The 21,060-nt window shown below is 44.3% G+C and overlaps 1 protein-coding gene across 4 annotated transcripts in view; it reads right to left on the reverse strand.

Moving 5' to 3' along the window:
- pisd (phosphatidylserine decarboxylase) overlaps nt 1-21,060 on the reverse strand; it is a 175,025-nt gene that overhangs the window by 36,752 nt on the left and 117,213 nt on the right. Inside the window, exons 1-2 of one of the 4 annotated variants that reach the window (XM_063031829.1) lie at nt 15,219-15,430; nt 10,072-10,237 (exon numbers count right to left, since the gene is read on the reverse strand). The exons of 2 other annotated variants lie outside the window; for them this stretch is intronic. In XM_063031829.1, coding sequence (XP_062887899.1) covers nt 10,072-10,237; nt 15,219-15,415 — 363 coding nt within the window. In that variant the 5' untranslated portion in view covers nt 15,416-15,430. Of the gene's footprint in view, nt 1-10,071; nt 10,238-15,048; nt 15,431-21,060 lie in introns of those variants that run through there. One more of the 4 variants, XM_063031830.1, reaches the window with a different exon arrangement.

The following is a 21,060-nucleotide window of genomic DNA, read 5'->3' on the forward strand; positions in this document are numbered from 1 at the left end:
CCCCTTTTCCTAATCGGCCACCATTCAAATAATAATCTGTTTTCCTGTTCTTGCCACCAAAGTGGATAACCTCACTTTTATCCACATTAAACTGCAATTTGCCCACTCACCTAACCTATCCAAGTCACCCGGCATCCTCTTCACAGCTAACACTGCTGCCCAGCTTCGTGTCATCAGCAAACTTGGAGATGCTGCATTTAATTCCCTCGTCTAAGTCATTTATATTGTAAACGACTGGGGTCCCAGCACTGAGCCTTGCGGTACCCCACTAGTTACTGCCTGCCATTCTGAAAAGGTCCCGTTTATTCCCACTCTTTGCTTCCTGTCCGCCAAACAATTCTCTATCCACATCAATACCTTACCCCCAATACCGTGTGCTTTAAGTTTGCACACTAATCTCCTGTGTGAGACCTTGTCAAAAGCCTTTTGAAAATCCAAATATACCACATCCACTGGTTCTCCCCTATCCAGTCTACTAGTTACATCCTCAAAAAATTCTGATTCGTCAGACATGATTTTCCTTTCACAAATCCATGCTGACTTTGTCCAATGATTTCACCGCTTTCCAAATGTGCTGTTATCACATCTTTGATAACTGACTCTAGCATTTTCCCTACCACCGATGTCAGGCTTACCGGTCTCTAATTCCCCGGTTTCTCTCTCCCTCCTTTTTTAAAAAGCGGGGTTACATTAGCCACCCTCCAATCCACAGGAACTAATCCAGAATCTAAAGAGTTTTGAAAAATTATCACTAACGCATCCACTATTTCTTGGGCTACTTCCTTAAGCACTCTGGGATGCAGACCATCTGGCCCTGGAGATTTATCTGCCTTTAATCCCTTCAATCACCTAACACCACTTCCCTACTAACATGTATTTCCCTCAGATCCTCCATCTCACTAGATCCTCGATCCCCTACTATTTCCGGAAGATTATTTATGTCCTCTTTAGTGAAGACAGAACCAAAGGAGTTATTCAATTGGTCTGCCATGTCCTTGTTCCTCATGATCAATTCGCCTGTTTCTGACTGTAAGGGGCCTACATTTGTCTTAACCAATCTTTTTCTTTTCACATATCTATAAAAGCTTTTACAGTCAGTTTTTATGTTCCCTGCCAGTTTTCTCTCATAATCTTTTTCCCCCTTTCCTAATTAAGCCCTTTGTCCTCCTCTGTTGGTCTCTGAATTTCTCCCAGTCCTCAGGTGTGCTGCTTTTTCTGGCTAATTTGTATGTTTCTTCTTTGGAAATGATACTACCCCTAATTTCCCTTGTCAGCCACGGGTGCACTACCTTTTCTGGTTTATTCTTTTGTCAAACTGGGATGAACAATTGTTGTAGTTCATCCATGCGATCTTTAAATGCATGCCATTGCATATCCACCATCAACCCTTTAAGTATCATTTGTCAGTCTATCTTAGCTAATTCACGTCTCATACCTTCAGAGTTACGCTCCTTTAAGTTCAGAACCTTTGTTTCTGAATTAACTATATCACTCTCCATCTTAATGAAGAATTCCACCATATTATGGTCACTCTCACCCAAGGGGCCTCACACAACAAGATTGCTAACTAACCCTTCCTCATTGCTCAATACCCAGTCTAGAATGGCCTGTTCTCTAGTTGGTACCTCGACATGTTGGTTCAGAAAACCATCCCGCATATATTCCAAGAAATCCTCTTCCTCAGCACCCTTTATCAATTTGGTTCACCCAATCTATATGTAGATTGAAGTCACCCATTACAACTGCTGTTCCTTTATTGCACACATTTCTAATTTCCTGTTAAATGCCATCCCCAACCTCACTACTACTGTTAGGTGGCCTGTACACAACTCCCACCAGCGTTTTCTGCCCCTTAGTGTTATGCAGCTCTACCCATATCGATTCCACATCCTCCCAGCTAATGTCCTTCCTTCCTATTGTGTTAATCTCCTCTAACCAGCAATGCCATCCCACCTCCTTTTCTTTCATGTTTATCCCTCCTGAATATTGAATATCCCTGAACGTTGAGCTCCCATCCTTGGTCACTCTGGAGTCATGTCTCTGTGATCCCAACTATATCATATTCATTAATAACTATCTGCACTTTCAATTCATCAACCTTGTTACGAATGCTCCTTGCATTGACACACAAAGCCTTCAGGCTTGCTTTTACAACACTCTTAGCCCTTATACAATGATGTTGAAAAGTGGCCCTTTTTGATTTTTGCCCTGTATTTGCCTGCCTGCCACTTTTACTTTTCACCTTACTACTTTTTGCTTCTACCCTCATTTTACACCCCTCTGTCTCTCTGCACTTGTTCCCATCCCCCAGCCACATTAGTTTAAATCCTCCTGAACAACAGTTGCAAATGCTTCCCCTAGGATATTGGTTCCAGTCCAGCCCAGGTGCAGACCGTCCTGTTTGTACCGGTCCCACCTCTTCCAGAACTGGTTCCAATGCCCCAGAAATTTGAATCTCTCTCCCTTGCACCATTTTTCAAGCCACGTATTCATCTGAAATATCCTCCTATTTCTACTCTGACTAGCACGTGGCACTGGTAGTAATCCAGAGATTATTATCTTTGTGGTCCTACTTTTGTATCCTACTAATTAAGGTTCACCAACCTGAAATGATCTGTTTTGTAAATCCGAAAATACAATTCATTCATTACAGTACTAAAGTATACATATAAATACAAAACATCAAGTAATCATTTTCATAACAGATGTTATTCCATTATTTAGCATTAACAGATCATCAAGCAAAGTTAAATAGTTCGTGGTGTTTCTACGCAGATTTTAAGTCATGGTCATACTCTATTGATCCCGGGGGAAATTGGTTTTCATTACAGTTGCAACATAAATAATTAAATAGTAATAAAACCATAAATAGTTAAATAGTAATATGTAAATTATGCCAGGAAATAAGTCCAGGACCAGCCTATTGGCTCAGGGTGTCCGACCCTCCAAAGGAGGAGTTGTAAAGTTTGATGGCCACAGGCAGGAATAACTTCCTATGACGCTCTGTGTTGCATCTCGGTGGAATGGGTCTCTGGCTGAATGTACTCCTGTGCCCAACCAGTACATTATGTAGTGGATGGGAGACATTGTCCAAGATGGCATGCAACTTGGACAGCATCCTCTTTTCAGACACCACCGTCAGAGAGTCCAGTTCCATCCCCACAACATCACTGGCCTTATGAATGAGTTTGTTGATTCTGTTGGTGTCTGCTACCCCCAGCACACAACAGCAAACATGATTGCACTGGCCACCACAGACTCGAAGAACATCCTCAGCATCGTCCGGCAGATGTTAAAGGACCTCAGTCTCCTCAGGAAATAGAGACAGCTCTGATCCTTCTTGTAGACAGCCTCAGTGTTCTTTGACCAGTCCAGTTTATTGTCAGTTCGTATCCCCAGATATCTGTAATCCTCCACCATGTCCACACTGACCCCCTGGATGGAAACAGGGGTCATCGGTACCTTAGCTCTCTTCAGGTCTACCACCAGCTCCTTAGTCTTTTTCACATTAAGCTGCAGATAATTCTGCTCACACCATGTGACAAAGTTTCCTACCGTAGCCCTGAACTCAGCCTCATCTCCCTTGCTGATGCATCCAACTACGGCAGAGTCATCAGAAAACTTCTGAAGATGACAAGACTCTGTGCAGTAGTTGAAGTCCGAGGTGTAAATGGTGAAGAGAAAGGGAGACAAGACAGTCCCCTGCGGAACCCCAGTGCTGCTGATTACTCTGTCGGACACACAGTGTTGCAAACACACGTACTGTGGTCTGCCAGTCAGGTAATCAAGAATCCATGACACCAGGAAAGCATCCACCTGCATCGCTGTCAGCTTCTCCCCCAGCAGAGCAGGGCAGATGATGTTGAATGCACTGGAGAAGTCAAAAAACATGACTCTCACAGTGCTCGCTGGCTTGTCCTGGTGGGCGTAGACAAGGTCCAGCAGATAGACGATGGCATCCTCAACTCCTAGTCGGGGCTGGTAGGCGAACTGGAGGGGATCTAAGTGTGGCCTGACCATAGGCCGGAGCAACTCCAGAACAACTCTCTCCAGGGTCTTCATGATGTGGGAGTTCAATGCCACCGGTCTGTAGTCATTGAGGCCGCTGGGGCGCAGCGTCTTCGGCACAGGGACAAGGCAGGACGTCTTCCACAGCACAGGAACCCTCCGGAGCCTCAGGCTCAGGTTGAAGACATGGCAAAGTACTCTACATAGCCACCAGGTCCTGAAGCCTTGCTTGGGTTGAGACATTTCAGCTGTTTTCTCACCTGTTCGGCTGTGAAGCCCACCGTGGTGGTTTCACGTGGGGAAGGGGTAGAGTCATGAGAGCAGGGTGGGGGACTGTGAGGAGGGGTAGGAGGGGAGAGTGGAATGTGTTGGTTGGGGGCCAACAACAGATGGCTTGTGGGGGAGGGGCAGGGGCCACAATGTCAAATCTGTTAAAGAGCAGGTTAAGTTCGTTGGCCCTGTCCACACTGCCTTCAGCTCCTCTGTTTCTAGTTTGCCAGAACCCAGTGATGGTCCTCATCCCCCTCCAGACCTCTCTCATGTTGTTCTGCTGGAGTTTCCAGTCAAGTTTCCTCCTGTACCTGTCTTTAGCCTCCCTGATCCTGGCTTTCAGGTCCCTCTGTATTGCCCTCAGCTCCTCCCTATTTCCATCTCCAAATGCCCTCTTTTTAGCATTCAGGATGTCCTTAATGTCCTTTGTTACCCATGGCTTGTTATTTGAATAACAAAGGACAGATCTTGTCAGAACATTGCAGTCCACACAGAAGTTGATGTAATCAGTGATGCACTCTGTGAGCACATCAATATCCTGTCCACGTGGCTCACAGAGTGCCTGCCAGTCTGTCACCTCAAAACCACCCTGGAGCGCCTCATAAGCCTCCTCCGACCATTTCCTCACTGTCCTCGAGGTTGCAGGTTTACTCTTCACCAGAGACACGTAGCAGGGTTTTAGATGCACCAGGTTGTGATCTGACCTTCCCAATGGGGGCGGGGGAAGGGGAGAGGAGCTGTATGCATCCTTAACGTTAGCGTACATCAAATCCAGAGTCCTCTCCCCTCTGGTTGTACAGCTCACATGCTGCATGAAGTTGGGCAGTGTTCTAGCCATGGTAACATGGTTGAAGTCACCCGAGATAGTAATGAGGGCACTCGGATGCTGGGTTTATAACCTGGCTATGACAGTGTAAATGATGTTACACGCCGACGTCAGGTTGGCAGAGGGAGGTATGTACACAACAACCACAATTGCATGCGAGATTTCCCTTGGCAAATAATATGGCTGGAGTCCAAAAGCAAAAAGTTCGATATCCAGGCTACAAGCACGTTCCTTGATTGTAATATGACCAGGATTGCACCATCTGTTGTTTACCAGAACCGCAAGCCCCCCTCCTTTACGCTTACCACTCTCAGTGCAATTCCAGTCAGCTCGAATGGTCTGGAAGCCCTCTATGGAAACGCTTTGATCAGGTATGCCCTCCTGCAGCCACGTTTCAGTAAAACACATGACACTGCTCTCCCGAAATGTTCTCTGACTCCTGACAAGCGCCATCAATTCGTCCATTTTATTACCCAGCGATCTCACATTGCCCATGATGAGAGAGAGGAGACACGGCTTATAACTTCTCTTCTCCATAAGCCTCTGTTGTCTCGACCCGGTCCTCTTCCCTCGCCTTTTTGATCCCCCTCTGCATCCTCCTCCAGATTTCAGCCGGGGTGTCCGCTGCTCTGTTTGCTAAACCAGCCGGCATAAGCTCCATCAGCTGGTTCCTGGAATAAACAATGCGGCCATCCTGCTGCCACGCTAATGAGACGTGTCCGAGTGTAACTATTCCCAGCGCTAAAAAATCAAATAAAACTCTCTCCACCAGCATGTTAGAGAGGGTGCAGCTTCAACGTGTTACCGTGAGAAAAAAAAATACAACAAATAACCTAAGTTAAAAAGTTTAAAAAGTAAGAATCTTGACAGAGCAACTGTAACAGGCTGCATGCACGACCAGCACATGCGCACACCCTAACTAAAGGATGTGCAATAACAGAGCCCTAAATTTGTGATCTTTCCAAAAAGTGATTACCCCAATATTTGGCTTTCTGTCAGCACACCTAATCAATCTCTGCAAACAAAGATTTTGGAAATAGGGATTTGTTCAGGTATAAATCTAATCTGACTACAACCACTCAAAACTGTCTTGGCTGTTCAGTTTTAAGGATTTGTACATTACTGTCTGGGCCAGCAGTAATGTGATATGCCAGAGTTGTACAGTACTGAAACATCCTATCATATCCACACTGACCTGTCTGTCATCTACACTAATCCCATTTGCACACATTAGGATCTTTCCGTGCCTTGCGTACAAGTGCCTGCCTGAATGAATCATAAGTGCAGTAACTGTATTTGATTCCATCACCTGGCAGTGTTCTGGATATAACCATTCTATGAAAACCTCATCCTTAAATTTCCTTTAAAATCTCTACAACTCACAATAAACCTGCACCCTTTCATCTTTGACACCCCTGGCACGGAACAATGATTGCAACTATCTGCACCTCTTGAGTGCCCCTACAACAGGGTTTCCTAATCTTTTTTATGCCATGAACCCCTACCATTAACTGAGCAGTTTGTGGACCTCAGGTTTGGAACCCGTCCTATAAGACTGTCCTTCAGTCTTGTTCATTCCAAGGAAAATAAGCCAAGCCTAAGCAATCTTTCCCCATAACTAAAATCCTCCAGTCCAGAAAACGTCCTGGTGATTCAACCATATTTTTCCTAACATGTAGCAATGAAAACTGTATGCAGTGCTCCAATATCATCCTTCAATCATTCTCGTCCTTCTGGTTAAGGTTTCTCCCTCAGTGCTCTGGGCAGCAACTTCAAGGATTTAGAGCCAGCGTACACCTGTTTGGTAAAGGTTACTGATATTCAGTGTGCTTACAGAGTAGCCTGGGAGAATAACTACAATACCACCCCACCTCCCCAAGATCTTGCTGATGGGAAACCTGGTGATGGTGATACCATTCAATATGCAGTAGATGGTTAGATTCTCTTGCTGGAGGTAATAATCATTACCCATACATTAGCAAGACAAATCCTACTTGCCACGTCCTAGCCCATGCCCAAATCATGTTTAGGTCCTACAAGTACGGACTGCTCCAGCTGCTGAGAAGTCATTTATGGAATTGACCCTTGTGCTCTTTGATGAACACCTGACCATATAATGGAAGGAAGGAAGATCACTGATATAATATAATATGTTCAAGATGGTTAGGCCTAGGATACTTCCTGGAGTGATGTTGTAGGCTGGGATGACTCCAAATATTAGGGTGTTTTCCCCCTGGTGCCCAGTTTTTCTAGGGCCCTTTGATGTCAGAGACAAATGCTACCTTGATATCAAGTTTGGTCACACTTGCCTCACTTCATGAATTGAGCTCTTAGGTCCATGTTTGGAGCAAGGCTATAATAGGGTCTTGAGCTAAATGGTCCTCTCAAAACCCATAACCAGGTACCAACGAGCAAGTTATTGATTAAGTATTGCTTGGTAAACTGTTGATGATACCTTCCAACGCTTTACCGAAGTTTCAGCGTTGTAATTATCCCGTCTAGATTTGTCCTAACGTTAATGAAAAGGATATTATTAGGTAGATGTCAGTGAACTAACTGTACTGACCAGAGGTGGAGTTAAGTTCTAAAGCAGAGGTCTTCAGTAACATGGCCAGATTGTTGTCTGGTCCTGTGACTTTTGTTTATCCAATGCTCTCTACTGTTTCTTCATATCACGTGGAGAAGAGAATTGGCTGAGGATGGGCTTCTCTGATGGCATCATTCTCAGGAGGATACCTGGAACCAACCTGGATGAACGGAAGCTTCAGATTTCTCTAGCATTCCTGTGCTTAGCCCTGATATTGAGAATGGGGGTGCTCCTGCATCCTGTTATGCCAGAAGTAACATTTTGATGCCCTACAAAACCACAAAAGAAAGTTAGGCTCCATGAATCATCCAACTTCTATGTTGAAAATCTAAATGAACTGCATCCACTCGTTCCCATCATCCGCAATTCCAATTACATCTTCAAAAACACCAAGTTTTTCCAAACATTGTCTCCCTTTCTTAAACCATTGAGTCTGCTGAATTATCTTATGATTTTCTAACTCTTCTCTCATTACTTCTTCAAAAAAACTGATTGGAGAGATTCAGACATGGATTTTTGGGAACAACAGCAATTGAAGAGTCTAGAAATTGGAAAATTGGTTTATTGTCACCAGTACCTAGGTTCAGTGAAAAACATCTTGCATAGATCAATTCTTTACAACAGTGCATTGAGATTAACAAGGAAAAACCATGAACAAAATGCAGAATATAGTATTCAATTACAGAGAAAGTACAATGCAAGTAGGCAATAAAGTACAAGGTCACTTTCTATCATTATTACTGCTTCAAAACCGGGAGCTTTCATACTGAAGTTTGTGGGCTATTTCTACACTCCAAGCCCTGCCAGTGCATTGTGGCCCTCTCTATGTTAAACCCAAGCGGATTTGAGTACTGGTTTCTTTAAGAATATGGACTTAACGAAAGGGGAATTAGGCTTTGCTTTAAAAATTGACATTAAATAGCACTATTACTCTCAGATAAAATATTGTACAAGTTTCCATCTTAAACTTCCAAATTGAAAACAAAAGCTTGGTGGGTGTGTAACGTAATTGTGGGAAAAGATCTCATTGTTTCAATGCTTAGACTTGAGTCAAAGCAAGCCAGAAAAGATCCTGGAAAGCTGACCAAGCTTGGTTAATGAGATAAGTTCTGAAATTGCAGGTTTTTTTGCTCCAAAGTTTCATTCCAAGATGACTCCACTAAAAATCGAGGACACTGTACATGACCCAATCAATTGATCTGCACTGAATTCTCAGCCTATCTTGTTTCATCAAATGAAGAGGAAGACCACAAACTAGATTTATCAATCAACTTTTCCAATGTCAAAAACCACTATACACATACAAGCCCAGATCCTGGTGTTCAAGAAGAAAAAAACATCGTAGGTCATGTTTTGAATCAGATGCAGCACTCCAGCAAAACTGATGGAATCGAATGACCTGTAACATTTTAGTCCAGCATAGTATGTTTGAAAGTGGAGCTGAGCCAAGAACATTACAATGCTGGCATCATAATATCTGCAAATCACAACAGTCTGAAAAGAGAAAATGGTCTGGTCACCACTCATTGCACTAACTGATGGGTTAGTTTCTATGCTTTGACTCAGCGTCTATACTCAACTTCAGAAACAATACTACCAAAGGAGGTAGCCACCTACTGATGTATAGTTGTGTGGTAGTTTCTAATTAACATAATTCCATGGATACAATTCAGATCCTTTCAACAAAGCAGGCAGAGGAGTGAATGCAAATCAGCGACAGACTTAATGAAACAGAAAACATTGGAAGCACTCAGCGGGCCAAGCTACAACTGTGGTAAGAGGAAGAGTTAACATTTTGAGTGAAAGACTTTTCATCCAAACTGTTTCTCCTTTTTGGATGCTACCCAGCTTCTTGAATGTTTCCAACTTACTCTGTTTTCATTTCAGATTTCTGTTATATGCAGTTGATTTGAATAATAATGAGTTGTACAGCATCTTCAACATGGCAAAAGTCCCCAATCTGCTTCTCAGCAGTGTAGTCAGATAAAAATTAGATAGGACTGTATCTGGAGTGATCAATGCAGAGGTATTAATGGTAAGGACCATTTTACAGTCTGACCCAGACAGCACACAGGCACCAGCATTGAGCCAGTATTGGGGCATGAATAAGTATGATAAAAGCAGAATACACAAGCACGGTCAAAATCCAGACAGCTGCTTCCTTTATCAAAACAGTCATTAACATTATTACTCCCTACAAGTCACTGCTGGGTACAGAAACAGATGACAAGTATTGGTGGGTATACCATAAATCACAGCACATAATTATTCAGAGGTATATTGTAATGTAAACAGTAGGCAAGTTGTGGATGTCAGGATTAACCCTTTTCTCACCTTAACCCCCATCCCCTCGACAAACCTAGAAATAACACACACTTACCCTGCTTGTTGGTCGCCATCCTACTTTTGCAAGAGGCTTAAGGACACTAAATGGCAGGAAGAAATAGAGAAAAGACAGAGGCCAGGTACGGAGCTTGAGTGCGGGCTTGGACATACAGCTTAGCTGGCCTAACCTGCGACGCAAAGCCAGCTGGGGGAAATGCAACCTGTGGAATTATACATATACAGCTGATCAGGCAATGAGATATCCCAAACATAATGTGACAGATTAACACACAAAATAACTCTGGTACAGGGCTTGAAGTTCAATTGCTTGCAGGGCGAGACACACCCAACTAGGCTTTTGAAAGTTTCTCACCATTTAGCTCAACTACACTTATCACATGTACAACTTATTGAACTTAAATTGATGAAGCAAAGGTGAAGGATCACAACAATTCCTCCCCTCTTTTCAGATAGTGAGCCTTTACAAATAAGTACTAACTTAAATTAGTGTATGCACATTGCTCTCAAAAACACCGAGCTAAAACAAGTATTGCCTTTACACTGGGGGTGGGGGGAAAGCAGAGGCTTTAATTTTGTTGCCTTAAAACTCATTTCATTGAAAGTGTCCAACCTTTCCGAAGCACGTGATCAACCAGTCAAGCCTGCTCCACCATTCATCAATATCATGCTGATCTCTCATTCTCCAGCATTACATCCCATGATTCCACCCATCTGCTATTCACATCTACAAGTATGTTTCTTTTAATCTGAGGAGATAGGTCCAAATTCTGAGCAACCCAAGTTAATTTTTTACAAAACTGCCCTAAACTCCCAGTGAAGAAAGTTCTCTGTATTTTAATCTCAAATGATCAACCTCCATTCTGAAACTGTCTCCCCAGTCCTAGAGCTTTTAGAATTTCATTAGCATCAGTGAGACCTCCTTTAATTTTTCTAAACTCCAGAACAAACAGGATGAGTTTGCAGAACAGCTCTTCCCCCTGCATGCATTTCTGTATGAGGATGCTGCATGCCAATTTTGTGAATCATGATCTCAAAAGGATTTATTCAACAATAGCATCAAAAAAAGTCCAGAACAGGATTCCAGAGATTTTGTAGAGATTCCATTCCACAATATTACATCTATTCTCTATAAACAGCAGCTGGACAATTAGACAAAAGTAAGTTTCTCTTTGGTTGAACAGATCATCACATAATTGGGAAGGGGCAAATCAAGCACAATGCCCAAAATAGAACCAAAAAGTTAGACCTATTTTGTGGGACCTAAATTGTAGGAATAGATTGGGGTGATGAGCAAGCTCGGTGCTATGTTGGGAGTTGTAGGAATGGATTGGGTAATGAGTGAGCTCAGTGCTACATTGGGAGTTGTAGGAATGGATCGGGGTAATGAGCTCAGTGCTTCATTAGGAGTTGTAGAAATGTATTGGGGTAAAGAGCTCAGTGCTTCATTGGAGAGGATCTGGACTTTGTCAGCATCTGACGCTGCCCAGAGCTGGACAGAATGCTAGATGCAAGAAGAGAATAACTTTCCAGAACAAATTCTATCCTGTGAGGTTGCTGACCATGCAGTTCAATTGATTTTAGTGCTACTGAAGTATCTAAATTTCACAAAAACCTTGAGTGTGTCACAAGTATTTGATAGGACCTAGGACAAGTCTATCTTTGATGACATCACTTGATTACATATTCCAGCAAACACTGCTGAATAGCATTTGGGAGTGGGAACCCCGACACATGTCCACCATTTACCTAAAAAGAATGTGACCAATTATCAAGGGATGAGGAGTTTGACCCCAAGCTAATTTGAATGCAAAGCTAAGCTCATGATTTACTGCGGTACATGCACACTGGATAAAGAGAGACCTTACTGATGTCGGTGATAAAAATGAATGCATTCATTCAAATAGTACCCCTTCAGGCTCTAATGCCACACTCTGCCCATAATTAAATTTGAAGCAACTGGTTAATCCTTAACAAAAGGAGGAACAAATTGGTACCTAGAAGGCATACTGGTGATTAGAATAGGAACAACTACGACACTTCCCTTCACGATTCCTATGGAGTATGGAAATGCTCTCTCCTCTGTAGCAAGGTATGTCAGCCAGAAGTAATCAGGATGACCGAACTGTGCTAGCTTATCAGTGCATAACAGGCAGCTTATGTGTTGGTACTGACAAAAGATGATCTCATTGCAACAAATGATTCTAAGTGGGCTTAATAGGATTGTTGCTATGAGCATGTGATCTCCAGTGGGAGAAATCTCGAATGAGCGGGCCATAGTTTTAGAATAAAGGATGGCGATGAGGAGGTAATACCTTCCCTCAGTATTTGAGTCCTCTGGATTCTCTGTTCCAAGTCATTAAGTACATCCAAGGCTGAGATATTGAAAAAAAATCAAGGCTTACAGGGATCAGGCCAGAAAGTGGAGATGAGGCCTAAATCAGGTCAGCCATGACCTTAGTGAGCAGCAGAACAATCCTAAGAGTCAACCATCTGCCTGACTGCTGCTCCTAGTCCTTATATTCTCATATCTTAGGCAAGAGCTCAAAGGAATATATGGCCTGTTGTATGAGGGGGGAGGCAATGAAATATAACTCGTGGTAATGGCAGTATTTAAAATATCCAGGATCATTCAAAATTCATGTTAACTATAGATTGCATGATGTGGCACCAATGATCTTGTGATACAGCAATGAGATAGACTGGACAAGCACAGAAGATGCTCCATAGGGTAGAAAGGGGAGACTCTCCCAAGTCTATAGACTCTGCAACAACGGAAGCTGGAACATGCTCATTCTCAGAGGAAGAGCAGGATGTCTTGGTCAGTGCTGCTCCAGTGGGCTGGAGAACAGGAAATGCACGAACAAACTTTACATGAAATCAGAACCTGGATGGGACAGGAGTGAATGAGCTAAGCATGCAGCAAAAGGAGGAATTAAGTGGTCAAGTCTTTAAGAAATTCAATTTGCCCATTGTGCTTCAGTTTTGATGTTGTAATTTAACAAACAATTTTTGGCATATTTTGTGTTAATTTCAAGCCTTATTGTAAACAAAATTGGCCCTCCAGAGTGCTCTATTAATCAATAATTACAAATCATTGTGTCAAACACATCAGGCACAATCATCTAATGCACACTGATATCCAGTCAAACCTCTCAAAGCTTGCAAAGAAAAGTGGTCTTGTATAATCCAGGAAACCCAAATCATTAAAACTCATATTAGCTCTCAGTCTTACTACTAGAACATTTTTGTTTGAGAAGCCCTGTGCCCATCTGGCTCTAAAAGGGTTATTTATTACAATGCTTGGAAAGCGAACTTCGATTAATACAGTTTAATCGAGGGGCTAGGTTTATGGAGGAACCTCACCAGGAATCTAATGTTTGAATATTTTAAACTGATACCGAACAATCTGTGGGCAGTCACAAAACTGTATCCACCCTCCAGGGTCAGTGTGACCAGGAGGGTACTGTATTTTCATGAGAAGGAACCACATCTTCAAACACGAATATAAATACATGCAGTCCTCCCTATTTAACCCACACAATGGCAAGGTTCTTTAATTCCTACAATTAGTTCTGCATTCTTCTTTATGACATCCTGTATATTTCCATGACAGACGGACTAGTAATTAACTCCTCCCTGCCTTTCACTGCTTCTGATTAGCACTGACAGTAATATTTGCATTTAGTGTTTTAAATTATTTATAAAGCATAGCATAAACAAACTTCCCTTAGCTGTTTATTGCCTCCATCCCTATGACACCTTCCTAAACTGCTGAGAGGAAATCCAACACTTACCAGAATCGCACCATCTTCCTGCCTGGCACGCTACACATTTGCTGTACACTGATTTCACCGTGCTTCCCCAGACATGAGCCATCTCCCCCCCTCCCTTCTCCACTGCAGAGAGTAGTCAGCCAATCATCAGCAAGCAGCATCACTGCATAGAAACACCAATCACTCTCTTCTGCATCCTCTCAGATCCAACTCGCAACTTTATAAGCAATGAATCACAGTTCTCCTGCCAGCATCTTCCTCCTCCCTCCATCATTCCAACAAGCCTCCTCATTAAGGTAGCTCCTACAGGCATTTTCTTCCTCCTCCCTTGCCATTCCCACAAAACCATTCCCTCTTTGCCTCAGCCCCCTCCCCAGGTTGGAAAGAAGCAAATGCTGTGTATCCCATCTCAGAAATCGCCAGTCTCTGGTCTCCAAGCTGACCCCTTTCTCTACCTAACATCTTCCACGGCCCCCCCCCCAGACATTGTGCCAGTATCCCTACACCCTTTCATATGTAACCTCACTAGAACCTTTCCCCGTCCCATCAACCATAACAAAATGGTCCACCTCTCGCAAATGTCTCCTGCCTGTACCAGTCCGCACCTCTTCCTTCCCTGTGAACTGGCATCTTCTCCTCCACAGGAAACTCCCACTGTAAATCACAACTCCCGAGAAGATACTTTCCCCCCAAATGCAGACACTGCTGGTTTGCACACTGCTCTTGACACCACAGCTTTCCAAGTTCCCTACAGACAGCATCTCCCAGACAGGTAACAACAGCCAGCAGCCCTCAATCTATCGTCACCCCAAGTACCCGGCCCTTATCTAGTAGAAACCTCCCTTGCCTAGAAGATTCCCCACACCCCACCACTGGTGACCTAGGAGTTCCCCCGTCTTCCCTGTGAGCAGTGTTATGACATCCTATCCCTCAGTACTGTCAGCCTCTTCGGCCAAGTGGGATCTCTCCCCACCTCTCTGACCCTTCCCCCACCCACCCCACAGAGGGACCCTCGGACCAGAAGCTCCTCCTCCCTATCCCACTAGCAGCCTCGCCCGCCGGGGTGACCTCTCCATTCGAAGGAAACTGTCCGCAGGATCCTGCCCATCCCGCCAATACTTTCTCCCGGACGACTGCTGCTCTCAAGCGCTTCCCGAGCCGGTTACTGTCACCGGGTCGGCTGTCGGATTTAGCCCGCCGGCCCTATGCAGCGGCGAGGCGGGGATCAGTTCCCATACCTGAAGCGTGCCTGCCTGCTAGAGCCCGCACCAGTGGACGCCAGCGGCCCGTCGGCGGGATGCTGCTCTGCTGGGCTTACATCGATGCAGCGGGCCCTCCGGACGCGAGCTTTAACTTTATGCAGGTTGTAACAGGTGGGAATGTGTGGCAAGCACTTGCGGCATCTCACCATTTTCCTCCCTTCCGCGCCGCCGGCCGCCCCTGCAGCTGCGGGCTCGGTGGACACATGACCGGCTTCACGAGCCCGGCTCCGGCCGCCCGATCCGCGCCGCTCCGCCCCGCCCCGCCCCGTGACGTGACGTCACCGCCCACCACGCCACCCGCCGACGCGCCCGTCTCAGAGTGAAGCCGTTCGCCGTAATTCATTTATTGACTGTGTTCCGAGATACGGCCCGGTAACAGGCCTCTCCGGCCCAACAACACACTCGCGACCAGTTCATAAACGCCGCTCCTTGCGTGGCTTCAACAACAAATTCCGTTCGATCCAGCTTCGCTGTCTGGCGAGTCCCATTCTAATATGCCCCTAATGGTGTTCTCCAACGATAAAAATGTTTCCCTCCGAGCCATAAATAATTTGTCAGTTCTATTTGGTCACTCCGCGGCTGTTATCCTTCCCACCTCAGTCTGGCAACTTCCACCTTCCTTTTCAGACCTGAAGAAGGGTCTCGGCCCAAAACGTCGACTTTAATTCAATTCCAAAGATGCTGCCTAACCTGCTGAATTCCTCCACCGTTTTGTATGTATTACACTAAAACATATTACCTTGTACAACTGTTGTAAAACCTTGCAACTTCTTTGCCACTTGCCTCCATAAAGTCTACATGACTTACAAAACCCTAAAATATTCAAAGCAGTTTATAGTCAATGAATTGTAGTCACTAATGTAAAGATGGAAACAAGTGTAATTAATAAAAAGTAGAGTTTAAATGCTCTGTGATTGTGAAAGTTTAAGTTGTATGTTGTTAATTTTTTATCTTTACCACTGTAATGTATCTGTTAGTGCGATGCTATTACAGCTGAGGGCATCATTGAATTTTGAATTCAATTCCAATGCTGTTTGTAAGTATGTTCGTCCTTCCTGTGACCCTGTGGGTTTCCTCCCACAGTCCAACGACATACCAGTCATTGTAAATTAGGCCAGGGTTGCTGGGTGATGTGGCCCAGTGGGCTGGAAGGGCCTGTTCTGCACTGTATCTCTAATAAGTTGCATGTCTCCATATCAGATGAGGGATTGCTGCACAGCTATGATGACCACAGCACAATTATCTGCTAATTTTCTCTATCATGGATCTCTTGTACAACAGGCTGTGGGCCAGGATCCCAGCAACTATCAGTGCTTTCAAACGACAGGAATGGATTGAGTCAACATCTCCTTTCCCATCTAGTAGAAACGTATCACAACAGTAAATACATTGAGCAGGGTAATACTGAAACACATAGGACAGAGGTTTAATCATAGTACGTGGGGATTACTCATTTATTTTCATTAGCCTTGATATACTTGAGACAAGAGGAGGCTCTACTGTTGATCAATGAACATGAACTAAGTCCCAGTGATGTGTGGGAGCATGCAAGTGAAGTCACAACTCTGATCCATCTCACGGGATGGTAGCCCCTTGTGGTGCCCCGTTGATAGGCACTCCCTGCACTGATTGCCACTGGCAGTCACTACTCATTTTTATATGTCACGTTTAACATATTTCACTGCCAAAAGATGCTTGATGGGAACGTCGTCAGGCACAATGTAACACAGAACGTTTTTAGACCTGGTGACCAAAAGCACATCTCAAGAGAATCTTAAAGAAAAAAGTTTAATTAGAGACCAGGAGTGTTACGAGGAGATTCCAGAACTTTTTAGGGAGCTGAAGGTACAGGAGTCAGTAGTGGAGTACATAAAAATCAGGAATGCTCAAGGCCTCATTTAGAGGGCCAAACACCTGAAGATTGTTGGTCCGAAGAAATGGAGATGTTCATATGCAAATCTGAAAGTAGAGATGCCACACTTAAAACTGATGTGTTTAATCAAGAGCCAAATGAGCTCAGGTGTATTGGTTACACAATTTGGATACTCTACAAGCACAGGTTCATTACAGATAGTATGCTTGTGACAGTGCATTGAATAGTTAAATCCAGAGACAGCAAAGTCCTGGATGAGATGAGGTTGGAGTGTAGCATAGCTGGGAGAAATGTACGTAGTTCACAACCACCGACACTGAGTTGGGCTTTCAGTTTAAGAGGCTGGTCTGACATGATGACATGATTATGTACAGTAAAGAGTTTTAACGCACTTTTATGTGTAGGTTATGGAGTTCAATAAAATTCGTTACAGGTTCCATTAAATATAAAATGCCTCACTTCATTTTATTTGCAAAACCCTACATTATTGACCCCGATGCTCTAGGACGATTCCAGAGTTATTGAACATGTTGGCCAACTGTTATTGAAAGTGTCAGAGTTTTGGGAGCAAAATGCCATCGCTTGGCTTGTACAAGCAGAGGCTCAATTCATGCTTTATGAAATCCCCGCCAACGACACCAAATTCTACTAATGTAAGCATTGCTCAGCTGTTCCATGGCTGTGAGAGTGGTGAGCCCGCTTGAACACTCACCTGAACATGACAAATACCGATCATGAAAAACTCACCTTTTACAGACTTTTGGGCTATTGGACTCTAAACATACCAAATAATTGCTCTCATTACCCATCTCGGCCTTCAGAAATCACCATCCTTGTTTTATTTTAAAGGAACTATAGGGAACTTGCTAAGATGGCCAACAGTCTACTCAGCTAGGCAGCAGTGCATCATTCCTCCTCCTTTCTCTACCCCAATCAGCAAGGTCCCCAACATAAGGACACCTGCAGCTGTAAACAGACAACGCTGATTCTGCACTTTTACCACGCTCCCTTTGATACAAACTCTAAGAAGAGCCAACACTGTACAACTTCGACACTGCCAGTGCATTGGGGCATTAGAGGTCTGACAACACCGTGGATTCCTGCTGCCAGGGACGTCTACTATTCATTACACACAACCTTTCAGGGTGACGTTTCTTGTGTGCTGCGGGTGCTCAAGAGAGTGTGCTACCAATGTTGCCTATGATGAGAAGGCAAAGAGTGATGAAACCTCACTGGAGGCTGCCAATGGCGGCAGCCGCAGTAGGATCCAGACTTTTGGACACGACGGCTGACATTCTGCTTCAGTGGGCCACGCTACATGTGGGACTTCATCCTGGCTAAAGTGGCTAGACCCTCTGCTCGGTGCAGATTTCCTGTGTGCTTAAGGACTGTTAGTCAATCTCAAGAACTGATGTCAAGGACTTTGGGTTGTTAACCAGCTCCCCCAGTAAGTTCCCCACAACAACTCTGTCAAATGCATGCACCATTGCATGAGAGTTTACTCAACTGCTAGCTGAATTCCTAAACCTCACCAAGCCCACATTCTCCACTACAGTCACAAAACATGGAGTTGAGTATCACATTCCCACAACTGGCCAGTCCATGCCCACACGAGTAGACTGGACCCAGAAAAGTTGGAAACCATGAAGGTTGAGTTTGCCAACATGGAGAGAGTCGGCACTGTACACCAGTCGAATATCCGCTGGGCTTCACCCCTAAGTCCAATGTCAAATATCTGCTGGGCTTCACCCCTAAGCCCATGTGAGGATTACAAATGCCTTATCGAGGCCACCACTCCTGTTCATTACTTGGTCTCAACATTCAAGACTTTTCAGCACATTTAGCCAGAAAGTTAATTTTTTCCAAATTCAATCTAGTTAGGGGCTAACATCAGGTGCCTGAGGGCTAGGAGAACATTCCCAAAAACAGCTGTGATAACACCTTTTGACCTTTTCGAGTTTCTGCGCATGCCATTTGAACTGAAGAATACAGCAGACTTTCCAAAGGCTGATGGACTGTATTAAAAGATTTTCTTTTTGGTTACCTGGAAGATATACTTGTCACCAGTATGTCCAAATCCAAACACACATTTATTTCATCTCTGCACGCTTTGAGCACTTAAGCTGACAGGGGTTGACTATTTTCAACTGCATACCTGGCCTCTTGCATCCCAGCCAGAAGGCCTCACAGAAACTGGCTGCACTAAAGTTTGTTTGGCATGGCCTCAGAAAGGACGTGTGTGATTGGACTGCAGCCTATGTGGAGTCCCAGCGGGCAAAAAACTGTCATGTTCAGGTGCCACTGCCATCTTTTGAGGTCCCTGAGTGACAGTTTGACCGTGTCAATGTGGACCTCGTTGGTCCTCTTCCTCCCACCCCTCCCATGGTTTCACACACCTTCTTACCATGGTGGACCATACCACCAAGTGGCCACAGGTCGTCTGCCTAGCACCAACAACGGCCGCAGACGTGGCTTGGGCGATCATCAGCATCTAGGTTGCTCAGTTTGGCACCTCATCTGTTGTTTCCTCTGACCATGGCCCCCAATTCATATCAGACCTCTGGGTAGTGATGACCCAGAACCTCGGCGATAGGCTACATCACACCATGGTGTATCACCCCTAGTCCAATGGTCTATGTGAGCAGTTCCATCACTCCTTAAAGGCTGCTCTGAGAGCTTCCTTGACAGACTAGTGGTGGCACGATCATCTCCCACGGGTCCTGCTGGGGCTCAGAACAACCTCAAAAGAGGACCTGCAGTCACCCACAGCTGAGTTGATATACGAACAGCTGTAATGAATGCCAGGTGATTTCATTGCTGAAGCCACGACTACCTGCTCGGCCTCTCAACAGCATTCCACCCTCTTCAGTAAATTCAATTCCTTTTCACTCATTCCTACCTCCCATCAGGGCATAAAGGACTCTTGGGTTCTTGTTGACCTACATTCAGCTCATTTGTTTTCATCCGCCATGATGCACACCAACATCCCCCTAGACCCCCTCATGTTCCATGTTTTGGACCGTTCTGTGTTTTGGATATCATAGAGAAGAGGGGTAAACCTGAAAGTATTTTGGTAGATCACCTTAAGCCAGCCCACCAAGATTTAGGGTATTCTGCCGCCATGCACCTTGGTGTCACAACATGACCATAAGCATGGAAATGCACCTCAGGATGCACCAGAAGCACCTGCTGTTCCTCCACCCATGGAGCACAGGAGGCTCGTCCAAGCTCCAGATGGAGTCACAATGCCCGTTTTAGTGAATTCTGGGGAGTCAATGTAGGGTAATGTAATTGGGAGAAACATACATAATTCACAACCACCGACACACTGAAGGGGTTTCACTTTAAGAGGCTGGTCAGATGTGATGATGTTATTATGCAAAGAATTTTTAATGGTTTTTGTGTGTAGGTTTTGAAGTTCAAAAAAATGTGTTACAGGTTTCATTAAACACAAGATACCTCACTTAGTCTTATTTGCAAAAGCTTGCAAGGTTTTCAGCAGACAGGGCCAAGTCAGTTGTTCTTATGCTTGGTTGTAACAATAGTCTTAGTATGTGGTTTGACTCTTGTAAGTTAAAAATGACACTAAAATTACAAATATCATGTTTAGTCTTATAAAGGTGCCAATGGGATTGATGGCTAGGGTACAAATATTATGATAAAAGCCAGAAAACATCATGTTTTTTCATTCTCTTCACTTTAATGCCTCAGATTATTTTGAATGTGTCCCCGATTGCTACAGGACGTAGAAGATCTTGGCATTCTTTTGAGAAACTACATTTGGTGACACTATATTAACTGGCCAGAGTAGAAATAGATGGACAGTTCTGCTAATCAAGTCTGGTCCCGCAAATAAAGGAACTGATTTTCTGAAAAAAACCTATCAATCATTTTCTTTCTGGAGGAATTGCTCTTTTTTTTTGAGAAAGTTGTGGTAGTTTGTGTCTCCTGTTTTTCAAAAAGATTTTATTGGGTAACTTGACTTCGCTGTACTTTGGCTCTGCTCTAAGTCATAGGTTCCACCCCACAGTGAATGACATGGTGTTAGCATTGATTACTCTTTCAGAGCAGGGATGTTCTGCCCATTGTCTTGGCCAACATATTTTCATCAATCA

The sequence above is a fragment of the Mobula hypostoma genome, chromosome 23, assembly GCF_963921235.1.
Source record: "Mobula hypostoma chromosome 23, sMobHyp1.1, whole genome shotgun sequence".
NCBI lineage: Eukaryota > Metazoa > Chordata > Chondrichthyes > Myliobatiformes > Myliobatidae > Mobula > Mobula hypostoma.